This window comes from Camelus bactrianus, chromosome 32 (assembly GCF_048773025.1).
Source record: "Camelus bactrianus isolate YW-2024 breed Bactrian camel chromosome 32, ASM4877302v1, whole genome shotgun sequence".
NCBI classification, from domain to species: Eukaryota; Metazoa; Chordata; class Mammalia; order Artiodactyla; family Camelidae; genus Camelus; species Camelus bactrianus.
Window position 1 is genome coordinate 15367043 of NC_133570.1, and position 23914 is coordinate 15390956.

General features: G+C 52.5%; 1 protein-coding gene across 5 annotated transcripts in view; it reads left to right on the forward strand.

Annotated features, from left to right (window-relative positions):
- The window catches only part of SSH1 (slingshot protein phosphatase 1), a 58283-nt gene extending 34666 nt beyond the window's left edge, over nucleotides 1–23617 (forward strand). For all 5 annotated transcript variants that reach the window (XM_074356591.1, XM_010963620.3, XM_074356592.1 and 2 more), the window contains 10 exons: nucleotides 293–361; nucleotides 1363–1428; nucleotides 3960–4154; nucleotides 5250–5343; nucleotides 6054–6182; nucleotides 8624–8670; nucleotides 10158–10304; nucleotides 11835–12035; nucleotides 14028–14595; nucleotides 17817–23617. In XM_074356591.1, coding sequence (XP_074212692.1) covers nucleotides 293–361; nucleotides 1363–1428; nucleotides 3960–4154; nucleotides 5250–5343; nucleotides 6054–6182; nucleotides 8624–8670; nucleotides 10158–10304; nucleotides 11835–12035; nucleotides 14028–14595; nucleotides 17817–19067 — 2767 coding nt within the window. In that variant the 3' untranslated portion in view covers nucleotides 19068–23617. The remainder of the gene's footprint in view (nucleotides 1–292; nucleotides 362–1362; nucleotides 1429–3959; nucleotides 4155–5249; nucleotides 5344–6053; nucleotides 6183–8623; nucleotides 8671–10157; nucleotides 10305–11834; nucleotides 12036–14027; nucleotides 14596–17816) is intronic.
- The last annotated feature ends 297 nt before the right edge of the window (nucleotides 23618–23914 follow it).

Sequence of the window (23914 nt, forward strand, 5' to 3'; positions counted from 1 at the left end):
AGCTGCGTCCACACCAGGATGGTGGGGGTCAGAGGACCATGTGACTGTCTCCACGCGGAGGTCACAGGTAACTCCCTGTAGTGGGACCATACTGACCCACATCTTCTGGAATTTAATGTCGAGCGGTCCCTACAGATAGCCTTCGAGCTTCTCCCAGAGACACACACCTAGGCAGCCGGACCCAGGCCAGTGGTGGTTCCCCCATGAGCTGGACAGGCTGGACAGAGACCAAGGACAGGGAGGTCACGTGTGGGCAGGTGGCCCCCTAACTCTCCTCTTTCCTCCCGTGTAGCAAAAGCTGTACCATCGGGATGGTTCTCCGACTGTGGAGTGATACAAAAATCCACCTCGACGGAGATGGGTAAGGAGATCTCCTCAAAGGCTTCTTTCGCTGTCGGCTTTGAAACACAAGTTGGTTTGGGCATCATTGGATGATCATTAACAGCAGAATCACGTGTGTGGCTTGTTTATCACATCAGGAGAAACCACACTGCCCTCCCAGGAGCCACGACAGGAAGGGTACCTCTGGGATATGATAGGAGGGAGTTTGGGTTATGCAGTGTCAGCGCAGACATTTTACGGGACCTCTGCTACCTTACGAAGTTCGAGAGCAGCAGGAAGCAGACGTTCACGCATTTGTCTGGGTTAGTTAGAGGGGTCTTCGCTCTGTGCCCTCCAGGGGCCGGTCCCTCAAGTGACAACACAGGAAATGATGACTGTGGCCCAGCAGGAGCTCAGGGTCCCTAAGGGCTGTAGAGGGGGAGCCCTCCTGCTGGGCCTGGGCAGCCAGACCAGGGCCAGCAGGCCGTCCGGGTTCCACAGGTGTTCACTCCCCAGGGGGGATCACGCAGGTACTGTTGTGAGCGGAAAGAAGCCAGGTAGGAAATTATCTCTACGTGAGGTTCCAGCAGTTTGCCTTGTGGATAGACCCAGGAGGGGAAAATAATTTGATTTACTAAAGACGTGGGACTGTGGTTATATTTTTCTTTTTGAACTTTTTTTGTCTTCCATTAATGTATTTTTAACATAACTATAAAAAACACAGATGGAGTTGATGGGGCCGGAAGTGGGTGGGACGGTCTCAGGCTGACAGTGTCCAGTGCTGATGTTGCCTCGCATCCTTTGCTGGGGTTTCAGTTTTTGGCTGACTTTGCATTGCTGGGTTAAAAACAAGTCTTCTGGGTTTGAAAACCTATCTTTTTTTTTTTTTTTTTTTTTGTGGCCTGTAGTCCCTCATCAGACAGCGTGAGACACACTTGTCCTCAGAGTGTCCACGGTGGGTCTGCCCCCACTGTCTGGCAGTGATGTGGTCAGAAGGTCTGGCTTCTCACCACATCGCTGTCTTTTGTTTTTCATTCTCAGTGGATTCAGTGTCAGCACAGCAGGAAGGATGCACGTCTTCAAGCCCGTGTCTGTCCAGGCCATGTGGTAAGTGTGGTTTTAGGGACTCCTGACTCCCGAGAAGTATGTTGCTAGCTGACCACACAAATAGAAAAACCCCCCTTCTACTTAGAAGCACATTTAGATATGTTTGTTTTGTGTGCATGGCAAAATATACATAATGTGAAATTTACCGCTTTAAGCATTTTTAAACGTACGTTTCAGTGATGTTAAAAGTACATTCAGTGTTGTGTCCACCACCACTGTCCATTTCCAGAACTTTTTCGTCAGTCTGGACAGAAACCCTGTACTCGTTAAAAAAAATAACTCTCCATTGCCTCTCCCCCAGGCCCCTGGTCACCTTTGTTCTGCTCCCTCTGTATGAATTGGCCTGTTCTAGGTACCTCGTCTAAGTGGGAATCACACAGTATTTGTTCTTTTCCGTCTGGCTTCTTTCACGTAGCATCCTGCTTTCAGGCTTCCTCCATGCTGTAGGACTTCATTTCTTTTAAAGCTGAATGATAATTCACTACACGGGCGTACTACTTTTGTTCGTCCATTCATCTCTTGATGAACATTTGTGTTTTTTCCGCCTTTCGGCAGCTGTGAGTAGAACTCTGTGAAACGTTGGAGAACAAAATCTGTTTGAGTCCCCTGCTTTCAGTTCTTTTGGAGTCTATACCTACAGGTGGAATTCCTCCATCAGATGGTAATTCTGTTTAACTTTTTGAGGAACCGTCAAACCGTTTTCCACAGCAGCTGCCCCATTTTACATTCCCACCAGGAAGACACAGGGGTTCCAGTTCCTCCACATCCTAGTCAACACTTACTATTCTGTGGGGTTTTGTTTTTGTTTTTTGTTTTTCAGGAAAAACCATCCTGATGGGTGTCAAGTGGTATCTCATGGTTTTATTTCCCCAACTAATTAACCTTCAGCACCTTTTCATGTGCTTATTGGCCATTTGTATATCTTCTTTGGAGAAATGTCTGTTCAGGTCCTTTGGCCAGCTTTTGATTGGGTGGTATGTCCAGTCCTGCTGACAGAATGGCATTTGGACATAAATTCACTTCCTCCTTGTCCCAGGCACACAGCAGGCGCTCGGTTTGCTCCATGAAGCATCTGGGGAGGCATAAAACGGACATAATTCTTGTCCTCATGAGGTTTAAAGTCGGTGGAGGGAGGTGGCCACAAACACACGAGTGAAGTCACATGTACAGAGGGTCAGGTGCCAGGCTGTGGGATACATGGTGCAGGGTGCAGGGGCCCGGGTAGGGTAGGGCCTCCCTGGATACCTGTGTGGGGGTGAGGCAGCTGCGGGTGAAGTCAGTCAGCTTCCAGACCTTCCCCCACCCTGACACACGTCTTAGAGCGCCCTGGTCCTTGGAGGGCCGCGCTGACCACTCCTGCAGCAGACTCAACACAACAGTCCCTCTTGAATAATCTAGAAAAGACTCGGGAGAAAGCTAGTGGCGTCTGATGAGAAGGAGTCTGCCCAGTGTTTCAGAGTAAGTCCTCCTTTCTCCAGGACAGTGAAAGTAATGCCGAATTCTCCCATGGGCCACAGGTTAACACTGTAGCTTTGTTTTTGCCTCTTCTGTTCCTGCAGTCGATCCAGGATCACTTGGGGGGGAAATCATGAACTCATCAGTTTCTGGGTGCCCCAGATGTTTCTCTGTGTCCCTGAATAATGTGTTATCTCTTTCTCTACAGGCACGTTAAAAACAAGCCCATGTGTTTTTCTTAAAACTTCAGAACCAGAACTAAATTTAGTAAATATTCAGCTCCAGTTTCTTCCGTCCACCGGCCTAGAGATAGGACAGATGTGGGCCTTTGGGGAAAGTGGTGTGGGTCACCGCGGTTTTTACACCCCTGGTGAGCTGTTCTCTGAAAGCTCCCTCCATCCAGGGCCCCACTCGCCCACCCTTCGGTGACACCCGAGTCACCCCTTTCCCTGAGAATTGCTCAGCCTGTATTTTTTGTAAAAAGAAGTGAGAAAAGGATAATTGACTGTTACCATGTATGTTTTCTATATTGTTTTTTCTGCCCCACTCTGCCTTTCCAAACCTTTTCTTTCGTTAGTTCCAGTATTAAAATGAGTTTCTAGAGCTGATTTCCTTAGAAAATGTAAGCACCGAAGCTGTTAGGACCGTGATGGGAGGGGGCTAGACATGAAGTTCCTGAGAACGCAGCCAGGTAGCTCCGCTGCGTGTTGAGGACTCTCTCCTTCCCGCTTCTGGGCTAGAGTGCGGTTCCTATGTCCAAGGTACCCACCAGCCCAGGAGTGCATCTCAGCTCTGGAGTTCATCGGTGGGCGTGAAATGCCCTGGGAACTGGCCTGGCTGGGAGAGTTAGGAAGTGTGTCGGGGACGGTGACAGGTGTTCTCGCTGCTCTTGGGGTCACTGGCTGTGTCCCAGAGACCCACTGTCTCCCCGACGTAACCTCACGTGTAAAAGCGACTCTGGCCCCCAGGCCTTTCTGAACTGCACCCCCGCGCCCTGGGTTGAGCCCTCTGTCCAGGGGGGAAGCCCAGCTCTCCTCGTGCGTCCCCGGGCCTGACCCTCTGCCCCCTCACCCCAGGTCTGCCCTGCAGGTCCTCCACAAGGCCTGCGAGGTGGCACGAAGGCACAACTACTTCCCCGGGGGTGTGGCGCTCATCTGGGCCACCTACTACGAGAGCTGCATCAGCTCCGAGCAGAGCTGCATCAATGAGTGGAACGCCATGCAGGACCTGGAGTCCACACGGCCTGACTCCCCGGCGCTGTTTGTGGACAAGTGAGTGCGGGTGTCCCGGCTGGCGCCTCGTCCCCCACCCCACCCAGTGCCCCAGCCCCCAGCCCCCACGTCGTCCACCTCTCCAAAACTGGCATTTCCTATGGGCTCCTCACCTGCAGCCCGTGGGTATCTCTCGCTGGGGGAAGGGTCTATAATCACCCCCCACCCTTTAAAATCATAGACAGATTCAAGTGTGAATGCATTTCTGGGGAGTGGCCCAGTGACGTCCGTTAGATTCCCGACGGAACGTGTGGCCCGTGTCCTTCCCGGCTCTTAGATGGTGCTCTGGCCCCTCCTCCTCAGGTTGCCAAAGACTTGGTTTCCAAAGCCTCTTCCTCCACTCTTAGGGTAGGATGGATGCGACGTCTGGTTCCTTGGACCCCAGAACACAGCTACACCCGCACAGGCCAAGGGCAGCCATCCCAGAGGCAGCCAAGCCTCACGTGGCCTGAGGTCACACTCTGATCATCTAAGTGTAGTGCCAGGAGGCAAAAGCGACTCTGCCCTTCTCTCCTGGTTAAGACCCTCCTGCCCCAGGGCGTCGTGTTCCTCTAGGACACTGCGTGTAAAAGGGCTGTGGGCAGAGGGGAGCCACCCTAATGAGAGGGGCCCGGAAGTCACATTGTATGAGGCCTCCGAGAAATTACCAGAGGGTTGGAGAGGACGTCTGACCTTGGACACTTGAAGGGGCATCACGTGGAGGAAGGATTAGCCTGGCCTGTGTGGCCCCAGGGTCGGAACCAGGCTGATGTGTACACGTTGCAGGGAAACACACAGATTTTGGTTCCATGTAAGAAGGACGCAGTGAGGTCCTCAGCAGAGACTGGAGGGCCCAGGGGTGTGGGGGTGTCACAGGGCAGTTCCAGAATCCTGTCTCAAGAGCCTGAGGCCCTGCAGACCTGCACGGGGACTGCGCTTCCCAACCGCCCTTTGCCCCTCTGGTGGCCCCTGGGGGACTTCACTGTCCCTCTTCCCTTCTCACTGAGAACGCGCCCAAGCGACGTGCCATGTAGCGTGGGAGCGGCTGGTGTTTCTGTAGGTGCCTGCCTCAGGCTTCCATGGTTCTGCGCTTTCCTGATTGGGCTTTCTCTCCAGGCCGACCGAAGGGGAAAGGACCGAGCGCCTCATCAAAGCCAAGCTCCGGAGCATCATGATGAGTCAGGACCTGGAGAACGTGACTTCCAAAGAAGTAAGAGAGCTCTTCCCTGCTTGGCCGGCCAGAGGCCGCGGGCATCCCAGTGTCCTGTCGCCCTGAGCTCACCTGAAGTTGGGTAGACCTAAGAGGTCAAAATTGCCATTTTAAAAAGTCATATACAATCTTTTTATTAATTAGTGCAAGTGAAAAAAAAAATCCTACTGTGAAACCTAAAACAAGATGAAACTTCCTTTTAATGTTTCTCTCGAGCACTTTTTTTTCTTTCTGTTGCGTTTTGTCCCAGGAATTCAATGAATTATAATAACGGCTTAAACTAAGTCGATCTAAGAGGTCGAAATTACCATTTTAAAAAGTCATATACAGTCTTTTTATTAATTAAAAGACACAATAAATCCTATTGTGATACCTTCCAAAGCAAGAGGAGGCTGATTTTAGGTTTTCATGGTGATAGATTTGATCACTGTAAAAGCATCAATGCTTTCAGCGCAGTAGATCCCATGAGAATCAGATTCCTTCTTTGAAATAACAAACGTCCCCCGATCAGATTCAGCCTGAGGCAGAGTAGCCTGCATCCCATGCGTGTGTGTTGGCGTGTCTGATGCATGTGTGCTTACTCTGGAGGGGAAAAAAACCCAATGAAATACCTATTTTGAGAACAGCCACAGTTCATGTTGTGACTTGACTTCTCTGGAGGAACTGTTTGCTTTAACAAGTCCCCTTTCCTAATATTTCCCGCTCCTCAGATCCGTAACGAATTAGAGAAACAGATGAACTGTAACTTGAAAGAGTTCAAGGAATTCATAGACAACGAGATGCTCCTCATCTTGGGACAGATGGACAAGCCCTCCCTTATCTTCGACCATCTCTATCTCGTAAGAGGCGCAGCGCACAACTGGGTCTGGTTTGGGGAACGGAGATCAGATCTTGATTCGTTTGGAGTTTGCAGCAAGTCATAGATGGGGAGAAACTTACGTTACTGGAGCCTCCGTCCTGACTTTTACAGGAACTCCCCTACTGACCCCTTTCTCTGGCCTGTGGCCTACGGGCTTGCTCTGAGCCAGATGTTTGAGCTGCGGCTCCTGGCTGAGCCGTGGGGAGTGGTTGGAAAGCTCTTTGGCACAGTCAGCTGGCCGCCTTCTTCAGACGTGCACCACCCTCTGCCTTCTTCAGTCACTAACACAGAAACCCCCTCCAGATGGTCCGCAGGCTTAAAAAAAAAAAAAACCCTGTTACTAAAGGGCATGCTTGCACCTAAGCCCGGAATTGTGCCTGGGCCAGGAGAGGAGGCAGACTCAGCCCCAACACCTGAGACGCAGCATTGTCCCCTCCCCAACCCCTGCTCCCAGAACCCGTGGAGCAAACAGGCCCTGCTCATACGGCTACTGCGTCCTGCGTTCTCCCTCTTCACCTCCATCCCTGGTAGATCTCCACAGAAGGCATCTGGCAAATTTTCAGAGTCAGAGGGACCCTAGGGGAAGGCACGTTACTCCAGGTAGTCAGGCAGCATGCCGTGATGAAAGTCAGACCCGCCCGGCCGGGGCCCCCTCCCCAGCCTGACCAGCATGCCCCCGGGAGCGAGTCTCTGGGCCTGTTTCTCCCTTCGTCCTGAACCGTCAGGGGATGAGTGTGAGGATCAGTTAATACATGTTTAAAGCACCGAGTGCTGTTTCTGTAAGCACTCGTAAATGGTAACCATCCTTAGAGCAGAAATCACACTTCCTTGGGAAAGTTCAGGAAGTGTATTTGCTGCTGGGGGCGTGAACGGTTTGTGTTTTCTGCCTGTAGGAAGTAATTACCTATTCCCCAGGTGTGTATGTCTTGATATATATTTAATACATTACATTTATAAATATATAATAGATAAACATATATTTATAAGTGTCTGTATAATGTATTTATGTATATCCATCTATATGCACATTTAATATATAGATATTTAAATGTATATAGATGTGTGAATTTGAAGCCTCAGTCTTGAAAGCTGTCGGGCACCCCTGGGCCCTCTCCCGTCTTCTCTCTGGGAGGGTGACTGCTTCTCCTGGTGGACCCAGCACGGAAGGCACCTCCGGCCTGTCTCTCCACTAGGTGGTGATCACGGCAAGAGGGTGCTCACAGCCTTAGTGGAGCTTTTGTTATTTTTTCGGTGTGGTTTGATGCTTTATGTCACTTTTTCCATGAGAGATACTAAAGGAATTTTTATGTTTGAGCCTCTCCCTCCAGTACGAAAATCCAGCTAGTGCCCACGCACCGCCACCTCCCTGGGGCCCCTGCCGCCCCTGCCACCCCTGCCTCCGGAGGGGTCCACCCTCTTGGGAAAGGAAGTTTATAGGGAGACTCCAAGAGGGAACTTCTGCTTTTTGTGACTCTATGTCGATTGGATTTCCTAAGAGCAGAGAGTTGTTTTTCCCCTGCTCAGAAAGGGAGGGTTTGTTTTTTCAAATACTGTTTTTAAAGTTTGAAGTTAAAACGTGTTATGGAAAGTTAGGAAACAGAAGTCTAAAGAAGAAAATTAAAAGCATTCCAATTTCACAGATCTAGAGGTAGTCACTGTTAACCCTTTGGGAGACATTTATTTTTCTATCTTCGGGGTTTTCTTTTATTTTAATGTGTTCGTAGCTGCTTTAAAAAAGAAAGAGAAAGAAAAGGAAAGAACCATCCTGTTAGTTGACAGTTTTTTGTCCTGCTTTAAAAAATTCTTTTTCATGATATGATATTGCCCTGTGTCATTAAATATCCCCCAAAGCTAAGATTTGTTTTGATGGCCCCCTCGTATGGACCCATCATCACTTATGTTGCTAATTTCTTCTGGTCGGACCTTTGGGTTGTTCCTGCTGTTTTGTTATTATAAATAATCGTAAATACCCTTGCACAAAATTCTGGATGTTTCCTTAGGGTAGCTCTTCAAAAGTGGAATTTCTAGGTCAGAGGGTGGGAACTTTTTAAATATTGCCAAAATACCTCCCAGAAGAGGTAGGTCGAGTCCCACTCTAGTTAGTTGTACGTGGAAGCACCCTGTCCCGAGTGGGTGTTCAGAGGTCGCTGCCTCTGGTGACAGGACACTGCCGGAGTCTTAGGAAATAGAGCGGTGAGAGGAGGGCAGAGTTTCCCCGACCGGCTTTTTCCCGGTTCCGCTGACGATGCCACAAACACCTCAGGAACCTGCTTGGATAACGGCCTCTTTCAGTTTTCTGTCCTATGAGGCCAGGGGCCCGTGAAATACCCGCCTGTCAGGGCCAGGGCACACTGTATATCCCGCAAGCAGCTCTGAGCTGACGTGTGACACTCACGGGGGTTTGTGTGATCTGTCCCCCAGGGCTCTGAATGGAATGCATCCAATCTGGAGGAACTGCAGGGCTCAGGGTGAGTCTGCTCCCCTTGTCTTCCCTTGTCCTTCCAGGCGGCTCAGAAACCCTCAGCTCAGCCGTCGGGGTCGGGTTGAGGCTGAGCCCTGGTGCTGCCCGCCCGGCCACCCCCACCCCAGTCTCCAGATCAGGCTGCCGGCCTGATTTGCATGGCTAAACAGAGTGCTTCAGAATGCCACCTCCTGAATAACTCACGGGTTTTAGATTTTACTGGGGTTTGGGATGGTGGGTGTCACAGAGAGTGTTTCTAAGCCACCCTCAAATGGCACAGGATAGCCTGGGTGCAGCTGGAGCCATGAGCCCCCTCCCACTGCCCAGGTGAGATGCTGAGAGCCCCGGTGTGGACACACTTCCCTGTGGGCCACTCAGCAGCCCTGCTCCCCGGACCACTCCTGGTTCTATCTGAGCTTGTACTTTTGAGCCTGGTGGGAATCTTGCAGCTCAATACTCAGTGTTGGCTGGAAGCATATGCCTGTCTTGGTCTGAGAAATACTCAGCAGCAGAAATGAAAAATGTTTAAACCTAGACCTTCAAGAACAGATGTCTGGACATTTTTTTTAAAAACAACACAACCACAAAATCACCATCCTGTGGGTCTGACATGATGGCGTTTTTTGAATTACTGCATTTAAAAGTCAAGACTAAACAAATCTGAAAATGTATCTTTAGAACTACTGGTTAAGATACGTTCTTTCAACAGAAAGTGATCTAAAGTTGTAGGGTGATTCTGTCTCTGCTTTCTACCTTTCTGGGAATAAATAAATGATTTTAAAGGTTTTTCTTTTTTTTCAAAGCATTTGTACGTATTCTCTTGTGAAATCTATTTGAGATGTTTTCAAACTCGTGAAATTATTTTGGTCTTCCTGGAATGTAAGTATTAAGTTTAGAGAGCTATAGAACCTGGGTTTAGCTAGGTTAGCAGACCCTCCCAACTGCTTATTTATTTATAGCCTCCCTTGCTTCAAGAAGGATTTAAGGCACTTCCCAAGGACATAAACAATGGACGGATATATTCAGCTTTTTAACTATTTAAAATTGGAGACTTTGGGTGTTTTTTTTTTTTTTTTTTCAATTTTTTTTCCCAAAGCTTCTGTATCCCCATAATAGTTTTTTTCCCAAAGTTTCTGTATCCCCATAGAATTTTGAAACTTTAAGAGTTTAAAAATGTGTTTAAGTAACACATATGTCTACTTCCCAGAATTAACATGGCTTAGCATTGCTTTGGACTGAATTTTCTTTTTATAAGTTTTTAATACAGAAATTTGTTTTTTACTGTAAATATTATATATTCTCATCAAATAGAAAGCATTTAGAAGATACCAAAAAAAAAAAAAAATCCACAACGAAGGAAAAACAAAAGTCCCACCATAGAAACACACAACCTTTATTAGTATTTAATGTTTTCTCTGTGAGGTTTCTTGTTCTTTTTTTGGTCAGTCCTCATTCTGATTCTCCAAATTTGTTCTTTATTTTTTCTCATTGCAGTGTTGACTACATTTTAAATGTCACTAGAGAAATAGATAATTTTTTCCCTGGCTTATTTGCCTATCATAACATCCGAGTCTACGATGAAGAGACCACAGACCTCCTCGCCCACTGGAACGAGGCGTACCACTTTATCAACAAAGCAAAGTAAGTGAGCAGAGAAGCCGAAGAAACCAGGCTGAGGAAGAAGCAGACTGGCAGGCACAGGGTGGGCAGACACTAATGGCGGTCCCAGACACAGCTGCCTCCTGGCTGGTGGGGCCTGTGAGCTCTGATAGGCCTCTGGTTTTAGACCACAGACCCCCAGGCTCTGAAGGGGCCCGGTCGTCCATCTCCAGGGGGTCCCGAGTGAGCTCATTCTCACCCACCTGTCATGCATCTGACCCTCTGTTTCATAGGCAGCACTGGCCCAGGCCTGGCTCCTGTACCAAGTGGACACTTAGGAGCTCTGCCCACGGGGAGTCACTGAGCCAGCGCAGGGAAGAGGGGAGTGGGTCGTACGAGACTCAGGGCACCTTTGGGGCTGCTTCCCTGGAGAAATCTACCCAGGCAGCTGCCCTGAGCTGTGGCCCACCTCCACCAGTGTTGGTGCGACTTCTGTGTGTGTGTAAAATGGGGTAGACCATCAGCAGTCCCCACCGCCCCGAGGCTGTCACCCATCTTCTGTCCTTACCTTATTCTCTCCCACAGAACAACTCTGTCTTACTGAAGTCAGGACCAGAAAGACACAGCCCCACTCCTGCTGTGCACCCGTCTAGGTCAGAGCTTCACCACGTAGGACCCAATCTGAGTTCCCTTGGGTTCCCGGGAGATGGACTCTAGCAGTCAAAAAAAAAACACACAAAAAAAAACCCCACTGAAATTTGAGGATGAATTTTAAGCCCAGAGTATAAGAAATGAGCCTGCTCTCCCCATCACAGGTGGGCTGCCTCTGATGTAAACCAGCAGGCTGGCCGGCCTACCTTCCATACAAATAAAGTTTCACAGGTGCAGCCCTCCAGCCTGGTGGCCCCCCTGCATTTTTGAGCAGGCAGTATCTAGGGAAATGCTGTTCCCGGCCTTGTCGTGCCTGGTCAGGCAGCCCCGCCAGGGCCGCCACCGCCTCTTTACAAAAAGTCGATCAGCCCCATCTATTTCCTTTGGCTCCCTTCACTCGTGGCTAAGTCGGCTGCCACCGCGGTCCTCATGCCAGCTCCGAAGACCTCTGTCTCCCAAAGGCCCTGCGGCTTTCAGCTCACTGACCCCACGTTTCCTCAGTAACCCATTCCCTGTCTCCATCTGCTCTAAAGCAGCTGAGTAGCTTTTGTGGTTACCCCTTCCTCTGCCCGGTTGCTTCCCGCCAAAAGGGGGCTCTGGTCTTCTGACCTATCCCAGCCATGTGGGGGGACTCCCCCTTTGTCCCTAAGGCGGCCTGACTGGGGAGCGCTCTCCTTGCAAAACTTGGCCAGGCCAGGATGGATTTATCTCAGTTTCCCATTGTGTGAGAATTGATTTTGCAGTGGAGTTATTTCCTTTTGAGGGTGTATGGACGCCTGCTGCATAAACACCAGGACCTCGGACGGTTTGGGCAATAAGATAACTTCAGGGTTTTTAAAAAAAATCTGTTGCTCCAGACCTGAGAGACTGCGGTTGCGTAAGGTTTGGCGCTCTCCCCCCACCCCGCCCCCGCCGCTGCAGGAGGAACCGGTCCAAGTGCCTGGTGCACTGTAAGATGGGCGTGAGCCGCTCGGCCTCCACGGTCATAGCCTATGCCATGAAGGAGTTCGGCTGGCCCCTGGAGAAGGCGTACAACTATGTGAAGGAGAAACGCAGTGTCACGCGCCCCAACGCCGGCTTTATGAGGCAGCTGTCTGAGTACGAAGGCATCCTGGACGCCAGGTGGGTGACTGTCTGCACAGAAGAATTGGCAGAGCTGAGTCCCAGGAGCCCGGCCGGCGTCCAAGCGAGCTCCCGCCGGGCCTGGCAGCGGCTTCCGCAGCCAAAAATCCCCACCTCTCAGAGGTGGAGGGAGCCAGTTTGAGAAAAACAACTATTGTTTGGGGTTTGATTAGTGGTTTCCAGGAGGGATCTGTTTTGATTGTGTTGGCACACGCATAAAGCTACTCTGCAGCCAGAGGGAACGGTGCATGGCTTCCCATCCAAGGCACGACTCCGCATGCCGCTCCGGCCGTGGCTGTCCATTTCCCAAGCGTCTGCTGTGTGCCCAGCCCCGGGCCAGGCTTCACCGCAGGGCCGTTCCAAGGACTGCAGACGCAGACCCGGCCCCACCACCGATGAGCTGGCAGCTTCTCCCCCAGCCTCAGTCTTCTAAGTTAAGAACCAGTAACCCCGACTAAGGATGTTGTGAAATTTCCATGAGTACCATTCAGATGCTTCACTGGTCCCATCTCGAAGTAAATGATGACAGAGCTTCTTTCTGTGTCTCTGCCTTCCCCCCACTGCCAGGGAAAAGGTCTGCAAAGGACTGGTAATTCCCCCATTTATAGGGGAGTGAGGAACTGTCGCTGGAGGTTAACGTGCCCGACGTCACATAGCCAGTGAGGGGGTGAGGAGGGAGGAGGGGTGGAACACACGCCTGGGTTTCTCAGCCTCCAGGGCTCCAGTGCAGGGATGTCTCCAGGGGATCCCAGGCAGATCCCTCCTGGACTCCGGGACTCACTCTCTCCCTGTTCCTTTTCTGTTCTGAGACCTCCCTAGATTTTTTCTGGTGGGTGGTATTAAGCCACAGGCTAAGCCCACTGGCTTCTTGGCCACGTTTGAGGAAACAGGAGTGTCCTGAGGGGCTGGAGAACAGCTCTGGACATCTCTGAATGCCTTCACTGTCAGTCAAGAGCAACTGGGCAGATAGGCAGGCAGGCAGGGCCGAGTGGGAAGGAGACGGGGAAGGGGAGGAGGTCCGGGGAGGGGGAAGCAGGGAGGACAGCCTGCTCCCCCCTCCCTTAGCCCTTCAGTCACTTGCTGCCATCAGGGGTTTGCAGCCTAACCAGGGGTTTCAAGGCCAGGTTCACAGCAGCACAGCATTGACCTTGAATTACAGCTCCATCCGAGGGCCCTCTTGGCCTTCCCTGGAGGATGCACACAACTCAGATGGCAGAGAATGACCCTGATACTCCCTCGTTGAAGAACATCAGCAAATCCTTAGCTTGCACATCCTTTTAAACTACCTCTCTCTCCTCTTAGCCCTCACCACCCCATGATGTTGGTGATTCTCTAAGGTTCACAGAGGTGACTCATTTACCTTGTCACTATAAGCTCCCCTTTTTTATCCCTTACATTTAAAAAAATGTATTATAAGAACAATACCACACACAGTATTAGAAGACATAGTTTCAAAACTGACCTGTAATCTCTCTGATCTTCACAAATATTTCCCATTTTCTGGCACCATCCCAACTTTATTCAGGTGCAGTATGTGTTTTCGTGGTCACATTACTGTTGGATAAACCTTTACCGGCGCTCTGCTTTGATCCAGGTTGCTTCCTATGTCAGAGTAGGAGGGGGTTCTTATTTTTCTTTGACAGATGGGGAAGCAGAGAGGGGACGTAAGTGGTGTGACCAGGTTCACCAGGTGAGCTGGGACACTAGGACTGTGACAGGATCTCAGGTCCAGACTCTCTTTGTGTGTCTGCCACGTCATCACGGGACAAAGCCGTTTACGGTTTCTCATTCGGGGATGACTTAGGGTCCTAGGGCCATTTCATCCTTGAGTTTCTTGGGGACAAACGAACAGAGAGAGGCTTTACCTAGGTGACCCTGGGGTCCACCTGCACCTCGGGCTGCCCCTTGATGGCTCCCCGCCCAGCCCTCTTCCCAGGACCACCCCAGGGCACTGGCCTCTGCTGACCTTCCTCCGCCCTCCTTCCCCCTCAGCAAACAGCGGCACAACAAGCTCTGGCGCCAGCAGCCCGACAGCTGCCTCCAGCAGCCCGTGGATGACCCTGCGGGGCCCGGGGACTTCCTGCCGGACACCCTGGACGACACCCCGGAAGCCCAGCTGCCCTGCCTGGACGATGCTGCCCAGCCTGGGTTCCCGGGCGGTGGGGCCCCGGAGGGACCTGCTCTCCCCTGCTGTTTCCGGCGACTCTCGGACCCCCTCCTCCCCTCCCCCGGTGACGAGACCGGCGGCATGGTCCACCTGGAAGACCTGGAGAGGGATGCCCTGTTGGAGGAGGTCACTCAGCCGGCAGAAGAGTGCAAGCCAGCCAGACGTCCCCAGGAAGGTCCTGGACTCTGCGAGAAGGAAGCGAAAAAGCAGCTAGAGTTCGGAAGCCCCCCGGGGGCCAGGGGCGACACCTCCCCGCAGGTGGACGAGATGGAGCGGGAAGAGGCCCTGGGAGCAGGGAGGTGGGGGCAGCCCGCAACCCAGCTTGATAACCTGCTCAACCGGGAAAACCTAAATAACAACAACAGCAAGAGGAGCTGTCCCGACGACTTCGAGGTAGGCACTCCCCAACCCATGCCATCTCGGGCTCCGCCCCCGCCCCGCCCCGCCCCTCTGCCGGCCCCGCCCCCGCCCCACCACTGCCGGCTCCGCTGGGGGGGGGGGGCAGGGACCCACGTGGAACAGCGGTCATGCCCACGTGCCCTCTTCACCCCGGCGCCTCATTTGTGTCTTAGGCAGGGCTTGGAAGTCCTTTTTTCTTTTTTGTTATGTAAAATGGAAAGCAACTTATCACCCAGCTTCAGCCTTTACCAGTAGTACGCGGCTGTTTTTTATTTGGTCACACCCCATCCAGTTCCCCGCACCCTGGATTATCCTGAAACGAATCAAATACAAGATTTATCATTTCCATCCTAGATGCTTCCGTATGTAATATAACCACAGTACCATTGCCACCTTGAAGAAATTGTTTTTGATGGAGGGAGGTAATTAGGTTATTTACGTATTTTAATGGAGGCGCTGGGGATTGAACCCAGGACCTCGTGCGTGCTAAGCATACACTCTACCACTGAGCTATACCCTCCCGCCACCATCTTGAAGAAATTGATTGTGATTCCCTAACATCATCAAATATCTAGTCTTGCAATTCGGATTCTAATGCTTAACTCCATCGGCCCCCTGTAGCTGTCATATTTAGTGGATTCTCTGCAACAGGACTTCACCTTCCCTCTGGCGCTTGCTTGGAAAATCAGGAATTCCTCCAGCCTTTTTCCTCCTCCAAGTGGCCCCAGAGTGGAGACTGGTTTGGGGGAGGGGTGTGCCCTGTTACCTGGTCTTGAGTTCTGCCCTCGCTCTGCTGCTGGCTGGCCCCACCAGGGACAGAGAGCTTCATTCCCCCTGGCCTCACCGCCCAGCTCCCCCGACAGCGGTGATTCTCCAATGAGAGCACTTGGAGGCTGACAGGTGCGTTCCCATGCACAGAGAGTTGGCCACGCTCATGTTATAATGCAAATGAGACAGGGAAGTTAGCTCCCCCATGCTCCAAATCATGGAGCGAGTTCCAAACTGAACATTAATTACTCACGAATTTCCTCCACTGTTCACTCTCCCTTTAAAGAGCAAATACCCATTAAGACAGACAATATAAAACCTCTCTGTCCAGGACAGTGGTGCCTCGGTTAGTCCGAAATGGCGTGGTGGTGAGTCATAGAAGGAGGAACACGAGAGAACTTGGATGAGAAGATGGATGCAGGGCCCAGCCTTCCTGTCCTGGCTGGAGTCTGGGTGGGTGATGTCATCTAGGGACAAGGACCTAGAGACAAGCGTTCATTCATGTTTGTTGACTCTGAGGCCTGGTTGGTGGGGGGGGGGGGGGGACAGCCGTGAGCTGACTCAGCACACAGGGTCTTCTGGGGAGCTGGATGGTGAACACTTAAGGATGTCATGGAGAAAAGCCCTTGGTGCTTGGTGTGATGATGCAGGTGAACCTTGGAGTGGAGGACAGTAAGGAAGGGATGGGGTGAGAAGGAGCTGGACGGGCAGAGCCAGGTGGAGAGTCTTCTGGGACCCAGGCCCCTGAGGGCGGACAGCTTGGCGTGGTTCAGGGGCAGTGGTCTGAGGTGCAGTTGGACAGGTGGCCAGGCCCACGTGGGGCCTCGGGACATGATGACAGGGCCCTGCACATGGCTCTGGGGGTGCTGGGAAGCACAGGAGGGCATTAGGCAGCAGATATGAGGCCCTTCTGGCTGTGGGCTGCAGGCAGGCTTGACAGGGTGAGTTGGAAACCAGGAACCTGAGATGGGGGTGGCTCAGAGGATGAGGCGAGGACTGAACTACACAGCCCAGGAGGCGTTCAGAGTCAGAGCCCTGCTGCTGAGCTGTCCAACCCTCTGGGAAGGATGTGCCCTCTCTTTCTGGGCACTTTGCACAGTTCCCTGGTCATGTCCACAGTGGACAGCAGGCCCTTGGAGGGCAGGGACTGTCTTGCAGCCCCTGTGCCTAATACAAGGCCTGGCACAGGACAGACACTCCCTAAGCATGAGTCGAAGGAATGAATTCCCTTCTACCCTGTCGCCCCGTGAGCTCCGAAAGGTGCTCTCAAATCTCCCACCGTGGCAGATTTTACCACATTCTAGAACATTAGGTTTTAGAAGAAATGAGCACATGGGCTCTTGGGTCAGAGCTTCAGGAACATGTCTGTGTTCAGGCTTCACCATGGGGGTGACCAGGTCTCACTGGCTGAGCCAGAAGCCAGCCCCAGAAATCCTGAGTAGGAGAGGCTCCTGTAGGAGACCCGGCCTCCCCCCTCTGCCCCACCATGTACTCTCCGCACACCCCTCTGCAACCTTAAGGAATCAGGGCTGAGTTTCCTCTTGACTCCTCTAGGACGGAACCAGCCCTGACTTCTTGGGTTGTGGGGACCTCAGTCTGCCACACAGGATGGCATGAGTCCCTGAAGTGACAGAGGGGCAGGGAGAAACCTTTTGCCAAGAAAGCTCAGTTTTCAACCAGCTTAGGAATCTGACAGCTGAACAACTCTCTTCGAGGGGAGAGAGTCACTCCCTTGCCTCCTCTTCTGCCTTTCTCAGCCGGGTCTTGGCTCAGGAGAGCAGCGCTGGCGCCTGTCACTGGTTGGGTCAGGGAGGACGGGATGGAGACTCCCACATGGAGTTCACGTCGATCCCTAGTGACCAGGGGCAGGGGTTTTCCTTGGGAAGCAATGCATACGTGCTTCCCACTGGTGTCTAAAACCCTCCTCCGCTTGGCGTCTTCATCAGGACTGTAGCACCCTGTGTGGGGCTGTGTTAGGGTCTCTCCCAAACCGTCTTGCCCTCTGTTACCTGTCCGTGAAGACCACAGCCAGATGGTGGTTCCTTGGAGCCACGGTACGTTCGTGCCAGACTCCGGGCCCTTTCACAGTCACTCTGCCAGAAACATTATTTCACTTAATTCTCAACGATACCGCAAGGGCAGAGTTCCCCCGATTCCAGGTGAGGCCAAGGCTCCGGATATGGTGCAGGTGGCAGAGATGGGGTTGAGAAGGGAGGCCCTTGGAGGCCCTGCTCCTGGCCGCCTGGCCGAAGGTTTATCCAGGCTCTTGGGCTGATAGCTTCCAGGAAGTTTGGTTTAGATCCCTAACCTGCATTAGTGACAGTCCAGTGGGGTCAGAGAGGTCTCTGTTCTGACACCAACTGAAGTGACAGCCTTGTCCCCAGCCCTGCCTCCCACCCCAGTCTTCAGCTTGTGTTGTGCCCTCACGATGTTCTTGTCCCTTTCAGCACGATGCTATCTTTGGGATCCTTAACAAAGTGAAGCCTTCCTACCAATCCTGCGCTGAATGCATGTACCCTCCAGCCAGCGGGAATCCCGAGGCCTTCGGGGAGCGATGCAAGAACCCTGGAGCTCCCGCCATCTGCACCCAGCCCGCCTTCCTGCCCCCCCTCACATCTTCCCCCGTGGCCCACGTGCCCAGCAGGCCCCGCGCTTTGGAGAAATTGTCCTCTGGTCCAGTTGAAACCCCCCCATTCCTGCCACCAGCTGGCTCAAGGAGGCCAGACACCGGTGGCCCTGGGGCCGGGGCTGCCCCCGAGCTGCCAGCTAGCCTTTTGGAACCTTCCAGAGAGACTCAAAAAGTCCTGCCAAAGTCCCTCCTTCTGAAGAATTCTCACTGTGATAGGAACCCCCCCAGCACAGAAGTAGCCAAGGAAGAATCTCCACCCAGGAAAGATCTGAAGCCGGCCAAGGACCTGCGGCGCCTGTTCAGTAAGGAATCCGCGAAGCCGACGACCAGCAGCTACCTGATGCAGCACCAGGAGTCCATCCTCCAGCTGCAGAAGGCGGGCTTGGTCCGCAAGCACACCAAAGAACTAGAGAGGATGAAGGGCGCGCCCTTGGACCCGGCGGTTCCCCTCAGGGACGGCCCCGCCTGCAGGCTGGAGGCCAGCATCCCCGAAGAGAACCAGGACCTGGCTCCTGTCCCTCCAGTGGGGGCCCTGGCCCTGCCCGGCCAGGCGGGGGTCAATGAGAAGTCTGAGGCCAGCCCTCTGCCAGACGGAGCCCTGCTGAAGAGCCCCACGCCCTTCCTCTGCCGCCCGGACCACACCAGCCACTTCTCGAAAGACTTTCTGAAGACCATCTGCTACACCCCCACCTCGTCCTCCATGAGCTCCAACCTGACCCGGAGCTCCAGCAGCGACAGCATCCACAGCGTCCGTGGGAAGCCCGGGCTGGTGAAGCAGCGGACGCAGGAGATCGAGACCCGGCTCCGGCTGGCGGGCCTCACCGTCTCGTCCCCACTCAAGCGCTCGCACTCGCTGGCCAAGCTCGGGAGCCTCAACCTCTCCACCGAGGACCTGTCCGGCGAGGCCGACGCGTCCACCATCGCCAACCCCCAGGACGCCAGGCTGAGCGAGTCTCCCTTCTGGCGTGAGTCCCAGGCTGCCCCACGGGACCCAGCCGCCACCTCCACACTGTCAGGGAAACCTGCCCCAGGAAACTTGAAAAGCCCTTCATGGACGAGCAAGAGCTGACCCACCCGCCTTTTGCTGCGTTTGGACTCCACGTGGTCCCTCCCTTAGCATCCCTGTGGATCTGCGTCCGCCCCTTACATCTTAATTTCCCTTCACCAGTTGGCTTTCTCCTCCCTTTTCCTCTCCTCTGGCTGCAGAGGGGAAAGGCGAAACAAAAGTCACCAACATCCAGCACAAGAAGAAAGGGGCACATTGGTTGTGTGGCCTGGGAGAAACCAAAGCTGTCGGCCAGTAGACTCCGTCCGACCCCAGACCGGGTGTTTCGAAGCAGGCTCATGTTTTAAGAAGAGCATCGATGGATATGCACACACAACAAGATACTCCATGCACAACCTGCAGAGGAAGGGCCCTGTTCTGGCTCAGTCAGGCCCCCGGGGGAAACTCTCGGATGGCAGTAGAAGTCCTACCTCTCTTCCTGCTGTGCTTTTTACTTTTAAAATCGAGTAATGACCAAGGCTCATTCCAGGGGAAAATACTGTGTCTGAAAAGGTGTTTCCAAAAGAGAACTTTCTGTTTTTGTTCTGGGGACCCCAAGAAGTGTTAAGACTCTTACATCAACAGCGCCAAGCGCTGCTCGTTAAAAGTGACATGAAGGTGTGGAGTGTGGTCGTCGGACCGACTTTGGGGCGTGCGGGGGTCCTGGGTGCGGTTGAATTCCCTGTCCTGGTGTGGTGTTACAGCTGAGTGATGCGTGTCGGGCCAGCCCTGGGGTGAGGTGGGGGGAAGTGTGTGTGGTGTCCTCAGTTGTCGCTAAAGGTCAGATTTCAGTTGCCCCCCATCTGGGGAGAAGGACCCACATAGTACTGAGTCTCACCTGCGGATCCGGATGTGGTTGTGTTGATTTCCAAGGCGCTCGAGTGTCCGGTGGGGCCGGTAGTTCGGAGACGTGGGTCGCCCTGCCAGGAGCCCCGGCACTCACTCACATTAGATCACGTCTGCTTGTGTCTGGGGAGGAAAAGGAGATTCCAGCAGCAGCTCCCCAGGGATGGGAGCCTGGCGGAAAGCTTCACAGATGTTTGCAGCCGCCCCTTCCTGCTTCCTGTTTCTCGGGAGCGTTTCCCAGAGGACAGTGTGCAGTCCCACCTGGCTCTGCGGGGAGCCCCTCCAAGAATCGGGTGAGCTCTGCAGGTCATGTGGCCACAGGCTCTGGGCTTGAGTTGGGGGACTCCTATGTCAGCTGGCAGGACAGGGTGTTAAGATACTTTGGAGAGGGAGAGGAGGCTTGGTGAGGTTTAAGTCAGGGCACAGCAAACCACAGTGCGTGGCCCCCGGAGCGAAGGTGGTTTTTTACATTTTTAACGGGTTATTAAAAAATTTAACAAATAGATGACAGGGAATTGGCAGCTTGCAAAGCCTAAGATATTTTACTGTCCAGCCCTTTATAGAAAATGCTGGCCGAGCCCTGGTTTTACTTAACAACACAGGGCTGCCCGAGGCCCTCCAGGAAGAAAGCGGGCAAGTCGGAAAGCCTCTCTGCTGCTTCCACACCTTAGGCCAAACCCTCCCCTGCCCACCTCCCAGCCCTGGCCAGCCCAGCCCCAACGTCTCTCCTGTGCTGGGGGAGTGGGGCTGTGCACGTGGAGGGGCGCCGCCGGCCGAGGCTTTCCTGCAGTTTCAGCTTGCCCTCTGGTGAGCCAGCCGGATTAATTCAGTGAAGCTAGACAGCCTTCCAGGGCCAGCCAGATCCTGAAAATGGGTGAGTCACTGTCGCAAGCTGGTCAGAACGAGGCCCCTAAGAGCAGCCCAGGCAGGGTCTTCAGGAACAAGGCTAGTTCGTCAGTATTTCAACTAGTGGGTAGAGTTTTTGCAAAATCTCTCTGGAAATTTTTTCTCCTTCTTTTTTTTTATTTTTCACTTTAAGTATGTTATTTTACTTTATAGGAATTTGTTTTCCCACCGCTGTCAATTGAAATCTGACCTTAAAAGGTGATTATCCACTTATTCCTGAAAACCCAGTCAGGTTTCCCCCTCTCTCTCAGCCAACAAGAACCATAGTCTCAAAAAAATACATCAGATTCAATGTCTTGCCGAATTAAATTTCACGTGGTGGGTCAATTTTTGTATCAAAATAATCCTTTAGGTTTGGTGATGGCAGGCTTCTGTTGGTTTTGTTTGTTTGTTTGTTTGACCATGCCTGTGTATGAGAGATGTATTTTTGAAAAGCCGAATTTTGAAAGCCATAATTTTTCACATCCAGTTAAGGGTGGGAGGAGGATTATGAATAAGAGTGGGTCTTTGGCTTTTGGCAAACTTCTCCATTCACTTTCGGAAGCTTACTACACCAACCTCTAAACAGACCAAGGCCCAGGGCCCCGTCCTTGGAGCACAAGGAAGCACTCCTCGTGGGGGACTCTCTAGCCTGCAGAAAAGGATGGAGGTTTTTCTCTGAGACCCAGGTCAGCTGCATGTAAACCTATAGGAGATCACTGTTTTAAATGTTAATACTGACAAGACACGAGCATTGTACCAACCCGGGGGCACCTTGGCAAAGACAAATTCATGCTGGTCTCTGAGAAGAAAGTTTGCACTATAAACTGCCCCATCTTGACCAGTGCTTCGTCTGTAATCTTAGCAGACGGGGGACATTCCGAAGGAGAGTGGCAGGGGTTTATGCTGTGAAAGTCATTGATTCCGGTGACTGCCGTCTTCATGGAATGCCCTTGTCAAATCAGACGAGAACAAAAACTTTCTCAATCAGCGCCATACTCTGAATTCAGGTGCATTTCATCTGCCAACTCAGCTCTCCCTCATTTTCACTCTAGTTCGTAGGGCACGCCAAAACTAAATGGAGCTTTTCTAGGGCTTCCTCTTGCATGGACACAGGGGGCTCTGCTTGCCCAGTTTTGTTGAGTCTGAGCAGGGAACTGGTTACAGAGAGGTGGGGAGACGGCGCTGTCCTCTGGTGATGAGTCCCAGTTCTTTGTCTCGAAGCTTCTTGTGGGCCTTGGAGCAATGTGCATCACCGCATGAGCATCTTAAGAACAAGGCTCTTGCTCTCGGCCTTCCCTGCCTCCTCGGTCTCATTGCGGATGGGCACCCGTGCCGACCCCCCGGGCTGCCAGACAGCTCTCTGCTGGGTAGTGGCACCCTGTCCATCAGGCAGGCAGATTACCCACCAGGTGCTCACAGGTGGCTGTCTAACTCCCTTCTGCTCCATTCCACCCTCTCCAGCTAAAAGGCATTTGTTCCAGCCCTTTCTAAAGCCTTTTCCTTCCTGGATAAGCCCAGAGGATGGAGACAGAGCTGCCACAGAATTATCATCAGGACAACCCTATATGCGGGCACTCGGCCCAGGCCCCATCCCTGAAGGTTGATGGATCCCACCCAGCAGGGCTTCCTCTGACCCACGTGGTGCATGAAGGCAACCCTTCACCTCTGGCAGGGGAGCTCGGCTGGTCAGGAGACTTGTGACAGCCGGGTCACCTGCTCTAGTCCTCCCCCTGCAGCATCTCGCCACCTCGGCCTGCCGGACCAAGGTGGTTAGGGATCCCCGTGCTCAGCTACCCTAATTGCTAATCTGCTGTGCCATTGAGCACCTATGTGTAGGAGTTCACTCTGCATATATAAATATACATATATATATTTGACTGTATATACATCACTTGAATCAAAGCATCACATGCACGCATGCTGTGTCCCCCGAGCTATGAAGCCAATCGCCTTGAATGGTCTGGAGCAGCACTGGGCTGCGCTGCCCCCAGTGGATCTGGACGTGACCGCCTTGTCTCTGTCCTGTGGTCGGTGCTGCAGCCCCAGCTCCTGTCAGTGTCTCAGGCAGGAGTCTTTAGAACCAGACCACCAGTCCTCTGCTGTCCTTTCTGCGTGAGAAGGTGGCTGCTCCCTCCCTCCTTTCCGACACTGTAATTATTTTACAATCGAGTGCCTTAATAATAGTTTACAAATACTGTGTATTTATGGGAAACTGTTAAGCTCTCACGTTCTGTGATTGGATGCTTTGCTTGTCAGTGGTGGTTGGCGTGGGGGCCGGAGGTGGCCGTGCCCCACGGCCGGGCCGGGAGCATGCTGGACCGGCGCTGGCTCAGCCGTGTCCCGCAGGAGTGAGGGAAGTCCGGAAGCGGCTTGCTGGCCAGCTGGGGGTTGGCGCAGCCCAGCCCCTCCCCTGCTCCCCTATCGCACACTTGTACTCCTGTCCAGTAGAGTTTTTATGACCACCAAGGCCACCCTGTTTTCCTCCCCATTGGAGTCCTGAGCTCTTTGCGACAAAATGCAGGTACAGACCGCCCCCCCGCCCCAAAATCAGGAGCTCCACGAGGCGGCCTGCCCTCTGGTTTTCAGAAGCTGCCAGTGGGTTCCACTGTGTTGCGTTAGGATATCAGTAATTTTTTTATTATATTGTTTTTCTTCTTGGTTTTTTTTATATTATATATTTAAAAGGCAGTGTCTTTTGTACTGTGAAGTTGCAGTAGAAGATGCAGAATGCACTTTTTTTTTTTTTACTTCTGTTGGTGTGTACTGTATATATATATAGTCTGTGTGCTTCTCGTGATGAAAATAAACTTTTTCTTTATAAATGCCTGATGACTTCTGAACTTGTGCCAAAAAGAGGCCTCTTCAGTCCTCCCTGGGAGAGTCGGGCGCATCTTTGTCATCGTGATGGCCGGTTTTGAGTGAGCACCTGGGCCCCGTGCTAAAGACTCGGACAGGTGAGACCAAAGGAAGAACCAGGGGAAGGGTGGTTGGCTCCTGCAGGAATCGTCTCTGTTCCTCCTAATCTTGCCAGTAAAGGAGCAAGCCTGCTTGTGTGTGGTCATTTGTATACCAGAAAAAAACTCATCCACCAGGGTGGGGCTTGGACTTGGGGTTACGTCTCTTTCTGCAGAAGCAGG